A 9,243-nucleotide genomic window follows, 5' to 3' on the forward strand; every position below is an offset into this window, starting at 1 on the left:
GTCTCAACAATTAAAATTATTTTGTTTCTATAGAGTACCCTTAAATATCCAGCTGCATTCGTATGTTATTTAAAACTTGTAGCGATATTATTTAAGCGGTGCTCAAAGTTACTTGTTTCAATTCGTGTAATATTGTGTGGGAGAATATTAACTTAATATTCTATTAAAAATTAGATTAGGTTTGTTACCAAATTTAAATTAATTGCTTTCCATATCCCCAACTCTTATGAAATAATTTTTAATTCATACGCATTCTTTTACTTAATCTGAGATTAATTTTTATCGTTGTTCATAGCTATCGTACAATGCTAGTTCATATGTCGGAAAAATTAAATAATATATTGTGGGACCACCCTATTATAAGATGCTTATTTTTTTTTCAATGGCGGCGAATGTATTGCTGTCTTCTAACGCATTGTGTTAGTAATACACTGGTTTACGACGTAAAAGCCTTAACAAAATGGCGGCGTATGTACTGTTGTCCTCTTCTAACGAATTCGGCTGGAAACACGCCAATCGCAGCGTCCGACTTCTGATAAAATGGCGGTATGGCAGTCGCTGTCCTCTTCTAACGGAAAATGCTAGGGTGGCTCGACATTGTTATGTTATTAAGACGCATGAAACAATTAACTAACAACTAAATTTGCGATATTTTGAATATAAAAATATAATTCTTTTAGTAGTTAATTAACGAAATGATTTAAAGTGGTTGTTCTGCGTCTCAACAATTAAAATTAATTTGTTTCTATAGAGTACCCTTAAATATCCAGCTGCATTCGTATGTTATTTAAAACTTGTAGCGATATTATTTAAGCGATGCTCAAAGTTACTTGTTTCAATTCGTGTAATATTGTGTGGGAGAATATTAACTAAATATTAAAAATTAGATTAGGTTTGTTACCAAATTTAAATTAATTGCTTTCCATATCCCCAACTCTTATGAAATAATTTTTAATTCATACGCATTCTTTTACTTAATCTGAGATTAATTTTTATCGTTGTTCATAGCTATCGTACAATGCTAGTTCATATGTCGGAAAAATTAAATAATATATTGTGGGACCACCTATTATAAGATGCTTATTTTTTTTTTCAATGGCGGCGAACGTATTGCTGTCTTCTTCTAACGAATTGTGTTAGTAATACACTGGTTTACGACGTAAAAGCCTTAACAAAATGGCGGCGTATGTACTGTTGTCCTCTTCTAACGAATTCGGCTGGAAACACGCCAATCGCAGCGTCCGACTTCTGATAAATGGCGGTATGGCAGTCGCTGTCCTCTTCTAACGGAAAATGCTAGGGTGGCTCGACATTGTTATGTTATTAAGACGCATGAAACAATTAACTAACAATTAAATTTGCGATATTTTGAATATAAAAATATAATTCTTTTAGTAGTTAATTAACGAAATGATTTTAAAGTGGTTGTTCTGCGTCTCAACAATTAAAATTAATTTGTTTCTATAGAGCACCCTTAAATATCCAGCTGCATTCGTATATTATTTAAAACTTATAGCGATATTATTTTAGCGATGCTCAAAGTTACTTGATTCAATTCGTGTAATATTGTGTGGGAGAATATTAACTTATATTCCATTAAAATTAGATTAGGTTTGTTACCAAATTTAAATTAATTGCTTTCCATATCCCCAACTCTTATGAAATAATTTTAATTTATACGCATTCTTTTACTTAATCTGAGATTATTTTTATCGTTGTTCATAGCTATCGTACAATGCTAGTTCATATGTCGGAAAAATTAAAATAATATATTGTGGGACCACCCTATTATAAGATGCTTTTTACGTTAAAATGGCGGCGGGCATATTGCTGTCTTCTTCTAACGCATTGTGTCAGTAATATGCCGATTTACGACGTACAAGCGTTAATAATATTGCGGGGTGGGTATTGCTGTCCTTTTCTAACGAATTGAGCTGGTAATACGCCAATCGCAGCGTCCCGAGTTTTGTCAAATGGCGGAGTGCCAGTTGCTGTTCTTTTCTAACAAAGAATTCCAGGTGGTTCGACATTGTTATGATATTAAGACGCATGAAACAATTAACTAACATTAAAATTTGTAGTATAAAAATATAACTTTTGAATATTTAGTTACGAAGTTATTTTAAAGTGGTTGTACTGCGTCGCAACAATTAAATATAATTTGTTTACTATAGAGCACCCTAAGTATCAAGTTGCATTCGAATTGCCGTTTTCTCCTAACTTATTGTGTAAGTAAAACGCTAGATAACGACGCATATGCCTTAATTAAATGGCGGTGTGCGTATTGTTTAACGAATTGTGTGAGCAATGCGTCAATCGCCAGCGGCCAACTTTTTTAATTTGTTAGAAAGGAAATCAAAATAAGCATACCGATAATGTAACATTTAGCATTTTCTTATATTAGGGTGGTCTGAACGAATTATTATTTTAATTTTTCCGACACAAGAACCAACACCAACCAACAATAAAAATCCATGGACAAGGCTATAAACTAATGGCAGCTAAAACAAAAAAAGTCCCAATAAAAAAATCATTTTTATAATACAATCTACAACAATGCATTTAATTGCATTTCATACAATTAGATATACATTTTCCGACAAAATTTGTGTTGTTTTAAATAGAAAACTAAATTCCCATTCTCTTACACAATATTACACGAAGTAAAGACAAGTAACTTTGAACCACGCTTAACTTATATTGCTACAAGGTTTAAATAATAATGGAATGCAGGTTGAAATTTCGGGAGCGCTATAAGAAACAAAACATATTTGATTGTTTTGAGGGATTATAACTACTTAAATTCCTATACAAATACAAAAAATTTAAAAATTTTTTGTTAAAGCTAGAACTAACACAATATATATATTTTTAAGCCTCATGAGTCTTATAATTATAAGACAATGTCGAGCCACCCTAGCCCAATTCGTTAGAAGATGGCGGCGATACGCACGCCGCCACTGTAACAGAACTCAGACGCTGCAATTGGCGAGTTGCTAGTCCAATTCCTTAGAAGAGGACAACAATAAATACGACACATAAATTTCATCTTATACTAGAATGGCCCTCAAGCACAAATTAATTTCAATTATTTTTTCGGACACATGAACTTGTACTAACAAACATTTAATAGCTCTAGACAAGGCTAAAAACTAATCGCAGCTGAAATAATAATTCCTAGAGTTAAAAATCTTTTATAATAAAAAATATACCCTCACGGAAAAACACCGTGCTAAAATCAAGCTAGAACTAACACAATATATATATTTTTAAGCCTCATGAGTCTTATAATTATAAGACAATGTCGAGCCACCCTAGCCCAATTCGTTAGAAGATGGCGGCGATACGCACGCCGCCACTGTAACAGAACTCAGACGCTGCAATTGGCGAGTTGCTAGTCCAATTCCTTAGAAGAGGACAACAATAAATACGACACATAAATTTCATCTTATACTAGAATGGCCCTCAAGCACAAATTAATTTCAATTATTTTTTCGGACACATGAACTTGTACTAACAAACATTTAATAGCTCTAGACAAGGCTAAAAACTAATCGCAGCTGAAATAATAATTCCTAGAGTTAAAAATCTTTTATAATAAAAAATATACCCTCACGGAAAAACACCGTGCTAAAATCAAGTACAACCAGCCTTGTTTTAAGAACGATTTAATCCTTACCATTTAAGAATGTTCGCGCTGAAAAGTTCTCACATTAAGCACATTTTGGATTTAAATATTTATTAATTTCCATTATTTATTAGTTGAAAAACTAAACAAATTTCATTCGAATTATATTGTTTGTGTGGATAAATTTGATATGTTTTAATTAAAATAACGTCATTTTTTTTGACGTAAATCCATTTTAGATGAATAACAAAAATCTACAATAATCTTACATGAAAAGTATGTTTAATATTAAAGCGTTAAAAATGAATTTCATTTTGTATAATTTTTAAATAGGTTAATTACTTATGAAACAAAGTAAACAAATTGGTTGGTACTGCTTCGGTAGTGCTAAGTTGTACATATTAAAACGAAAGCTAGATGTTTTTACATAAGGTATGCATGTATTAAATATACACTTCTAAATCATTTTAAATATACTCGCAATTTATTTTAATGATATTAACATGTATTCTATAGGACATCATCATTATTTTCTACATGTTTACATGAAATTGGCACGCGTAGCACATTTTAACTACTTGAATTTTACAGGTCACCTACATTAGTTGTACGTGTTATTTACATGTTATCAACATGTATTATACATGTTAACTACATGAATTCTACATGTAATCTACGTGAGTTCTACGTGAATTCTACATGCATTCTACATGGTATCTACATGAATTCAACATGTTATCTACATAAATTTTACACGTTATCTACGTGTTATCTACACGTTATCTACGTGTTATCTACATGTTATCTACATGGTATCTACATGGTATCTACATGTTATCTACATGGTATCTACATGTTATCTACATGTAATCTACTTGTCATCTACGTGAATTCTACATGGTATTTACATGAATTCTACATTGTATCTACATGTATATTACATGAATTCTACATCTTATCTACTTAAATTCTACATGAATTCTACACGTTATCTACATGTAATCTACGTGAATTCTACTTGTCATCTACATGAATTCTACATCGTATCTACATGTATTTTACATGAATTCTACATGAATTCTACATGTTATCAACATAAATTTTACATGAATTCTACACGTTATCTACATGTTATCTACTTGAATTCTATATAAATTCTATATGAATTCTACATGTTATCTACATGTTATTTACATGTATCTACATGAATTCTACATGTTATTTACATGAATTCTACATATTATCTACATGAACTCTACATGTTATCTACATGAATTCTACATGTTATCTACATGAATTCTACATGTTATCTACATGAATTCTACATGTTACCTACATTATATATACATGTTATCTACATTAATTCTACATGTTATCTACATTATATATACATGTTATCTACATGAGTTGTACATGTTATCTATATTATATATACATGTTATCTACATTATCTAAATGTTATATACATGAATTATACATATAGCTTACATAAAGCTTACAAAGCACACAAAAGCTTTTTAAAGCTCACGAAAGCTCAAAGCTTTTTAAAGCTCACGAAAGCTATTTTAAAACATCCGTAAAGCTCCCAAAAAGCTCATATAAAAATGCCATAAAGTTGACATAAAGCTCACATATGGCGTTCACAAAGCTCTCATACAGCTTTTATGAATCGTACACAAAGCTTACATAATGTTACCTAAAGCTTACATAAACGTTACTTAAAGCTAACATAAAGCTTACATCAACCTTACATCAATTGTACATCAAATTTACATCAAGCTTACATCAATTTTACATCAAGCTTACATCAATTTTACATCAACTTAACATCAATTTTACATCAAGCTTACATCAATTTCACATCAATTTTACATCAATTATACATCAATTTTACATCAATTTTACATCAATTTTACATCAATTTAACATCAATTATACATCAATTTTTCATCAATTTTACATCAATTTTACATCAATTTTACATCAATTATACATCAATTATACATCAATTATACATAAATTACACATCAATTATACATCAATTATACGTCGAGCCACCCTAGCCCAATTCGTTAGAAGATGGCGGCGATACGCACGCCGCCACTGTAACAGAACTCAGACGCTGCAATTGGCGAGTTGCTAGTCCAATTCCTTAGAAGAGGACAACAATAAATACGACACATAAATTTCATCTTATACTAGAATGGCCCTCAAACACAAATTAATTTCAATTATTTTTTCGGACACATGAACTTGTACTAACAAACAATTATAGCTCTAGACAAGGCTAAAAACTAATCGCAGCTGAAGTAATAATTCCTAGAGTTAAAAATCTTTTTTATATAAAAAATATACCCTCACGGAAAAACACCGTGCTAAAATCAAGTACAACCAGCCTTGTTTTAAGAACGATTTAATCCTTACCATTTAAGAATGTTCGCGCTGAAAAGTTCTCACATTAAGCACATTTTGGATTTAAATATTTATTAATTTCCAATTATTTATTAGTTGAAAAACTAAAACAAATTTCATTTGATTTATATTGTTTGTGTGGATAAATTTGATATGTTTTAATTAAAATAACGTCATTTTTTTTGACGTAAATCAATTTTAGATGAATAACAAAAATCTACAATAATCTTACATGAAAAGTATGTTTAATATTAAAGCGTTAAAAATGAATTTCATTTTGTATCATTTTTAAATAGGTTTAAATTAATTTTTTTTACAAGCCTTGTAAGTTTATGTGTTGATGCATTATTTATAAATTATAAAAAAAACTGTACATATAATGAATACAAAGTTTCTAAAACAATGAATTGTTTCAGAATTTTACACGACTCAATAAATTGACACAGTTTTAAATTCTATATGCATTTTACGAAAGCTACATTTTTTTACATAAGGTATGCATGTATTAAATATTCACTATTAAAGCATTTTAAATATACACACGATTTATTTAAATGATATTAACATGTATTCTATAAGACATCGACATTATTTCCTATATGTCTACATGAAATTGGCAGTGAGTTGTGTTTGTGAAATCATAAGTGAAGTGAAAAATGCCGCCGAAAACTAGTGGAAAGGCAGGCAAGAAGGCTGGCAAAGCCCAGAAGAACATCACCAAGACCGATAAGAAGCAGAAGCGCAAGAGGTAGTAGAGCTACGCCATCTACATTTACAAGGTCCTGAAGCAGGTCCACCCTGACACCGGCATTTCGTCGAAGGCGATGAGCATCATGAACAGCTTTGTGAATGATATCTTCGAGCGCATTGCTGCCGAGGCGTCTCGTCTGGCTCACTACAACAAGCGCTCGACCATAACCAGTCGGGAGATCCAAACGGCTGTTCGCCTGCTCCTGCCCGGAGAGTTGGCCAAGCACGCCGTCAGTGAGGGAACCAAGGCTGTCGGAACTGATTCGTGGACAAAGCCTTGCAATTCAAAGGTTGATAATATCAGACTTCAGGGGTGAGGAGGAATATATGGAGCCATTAGAAGCTGAACCAATCATCCCTTCTAATCAACTTACAAAGTTACCTGTTGACCCCAACCACGCCTCCTGCTACTGCTGCTGCTGCTGCTGCTGCTGCTACTACAGCTACTACCGCTGCTGTCATTGGCGGAGGAGAGGTGCGCACGCAGACAAACCCCAAAGCCCAACTGACTGAAAATATTCGCGAAATCGAGAGAAACCTACACCTTCTCGTTGAAGATGACCTTTTGGCAGAATATAGCAGCAGCCCTACGGATCTTATTGAAGCCAACATTGAAGAAGGACCCCCCCCTGCTACTACTCTCCAACACACGCATTGCACTGCCGACAACATCGCTATTCTCCTTTTTTAACCTTTTTCAACAACGCACTACAAACGGAACAAATAACGCGCCCTAATACGGACCAACAATAATTGTCATATCACAGACCTAACTAAAAACATGACTAGCCTCTTCAAGGATCATATATGGGACATAGGATAACTCACATAGCTCCCAGAAGCATGCTCTGGTACGTCTGCGTGCCGCTGGGTGTTCCACTACGGCCTCTCGTATGTAGTCTGTAAACGCGCTCTGCTCTGGGCTGCTTCCCGGACGAATGTCACTTTGAAGATCCTAAGAGGAAGGGTACAATTAACATTTACTCATCTCAAAGGGAAAGGATACAGAGCCTACTGCGAATTGTACAGGTCTCAATTGACCCCACCTCCATCCTGGGCCATGGTGGCTATGCATGCCGGCAGTGTAACACAGTTGGGCGCTTCCGCAGTTACGGCGAACTGCTGATGTCGCACGCTAAGACGTTTAAGACGTGAATTGCCGCCTGGTTGACTGTTGCACTGCTATTCGAGAACAAATGGACATCGGCGCTGCGCACGGGCCCACTTGCGCCTTCGTCAGAGGGATTTCGTGGCCCACTGCAAATTGGCCGAACTCCGAACAATCTCATCTTCAACTGTGGCTGGGGCAGCCAGGGGCGACTAACAACAGGACACTAACGTGCGCTGCCGCCAGGAATGCAATCCGCTCATGCTGTGTGCTAGGATATACGTCGTGGATGGTCGAGCTGATGCTGGGTGCTGGGATATACGTCGTGGATGGTCGAGTTGCAGCCGAGTGCATTTCATCAAAAACGTGCTGTTGAAAATTAAACTCAAAACATTTGTCAGCTGACTCCGACTACAAAAATACCAAAACGCAATAAAAACATAAACGTAACAAAATACCGAAACGCAATAAAAATACGTAAACGTAACAAAATAACAAAACGCAATAAAAACGTAAACGTAACAAAATACCGAAACGCAATAAAATACGTAAACGTAACAAAATACCGAAACGCAATAAAATACGTAAACGTAACAATATTCCGAAACGCAATAAAATACGTAAACGTAACAAAATACCGAAAAGCAGTAAAATACGTAAACGTAACATACCGAAACGCAATAAAATACGTAAACGTAACAACGTAATGCACTCCGACCATGCCAGATGTCTCAAGCTAACAGCTGTTCCTGCCTACAAAAATACTGAAACCTAAATAAATAAACTAAAGCGCACAAATTAATCGGCAAACAATCGATACCTCACACATCGCCAACCAAGATGCCAAGCAGGTACTCATTAAGTCCAACAATAATAAGAAGGTTTAATTGCTGCGCCATATTCAAAATACAAAAAAAAAACCTGCGTTTCAATGAATAATAAGTCGAAAGTTTATATCCTGCCCAAATATAAATAAAATCTTGCGAAAGTCGTGTAGTCCGGACGACTGCTACGCTGCAGCTTGAGGACACAGAAATACTGAAGATTGCGCCCAGGTCCATCTGCACAGCCGCACCTCCTCGAAAAGCAGTTAATGCACACGCCCCGGCATTGAACTGCTGCCCGAATGACTGCTACGCTGATGACACTAATATAAGAAAATAATTAATTAGTTCCTTTGTTTTGTTTTTATTTTTTTAACATTGGTTTCCTTTATTATCTTGTCAACTACCGGACTGCAAAATAAGATAAACGCCCCACTAGTCATCCGTTACTATAACGTAATTATAATGTTCATGTAAATTACTTATGAAACAAAGTAAATAAATTGGTTGGTACTTCTTCG

The 9,243-nt window shown here is 34.2% G+C and overlaps 1 protein-coding gene across 4 annotated transcripts; it reads right to left on the bottom strand.

Moving 5' to 3' along the window:
• Nucleotides 1-5,550: 5,550 nt before the first annotated feature.
• LOC119562250 lies at nucleotides 5,551-8,347 on the bottom strand. Of its 4 annotated transcripts, none has more exons than XM_037875425.1 (3): nucleotides 7,837-8,337; nucleotides 7,619-7,745; nucleotides 6,340-7,066 (listed from the first exon to the last, which is right to left on the bottom strand). In XM_037875425.1, exons 1-3 carry the CDS (start codon nucleotides 7,840-7,842, stop codon nucleotides 6,936-6,938), a joined length of 264 nt encoding a protein of 87 aa, XP_037731353.1. In that variant the 5' UTR covers nucleotides 7,843-8,337; the 3' UTR covers nucleotides 6,340-6,935. The 4 variants fall into 4 exon arrangements, 3 of the variants coding, with proteins under 3 accessions (XP_037731353.1, XP_037731352.1, XP_037731350.1); XM_037875424.1 differs by having other exon boundaries at nucleotides 6,341-7,066; nucleotides 7,806-8,336; XR_005221789.1 differs by lacking the exon at nucleotides 6,340-7,066 and adding an exon at nucleotides 5,551-5,779 and having other exon boundaries at nucleotides 7,619-8,347.
• Between the last annotated feature and the right edge of the window lie 896 nt (nucleotides 8,348-9,243).

The sequence above is a fragment of the Drosophila subpulchrella genome, unplaced genomic scaffold (assembly GCF_014743375.2).
Source record: "Drosophila subpulchrella strain 33 F10 #4 breed RU33 unplaced genomic scaffold, RU_Dsub_v1.1 Primary Assembly Seq404, whole genome shotgun sequence".
Classification (NCBI taxonomy): Eukaryota; Metazoa; Arthropoda; class Insecta; order Diptera; family Drosophilidae; genus Drosophila; species Drosophila subpulchrella.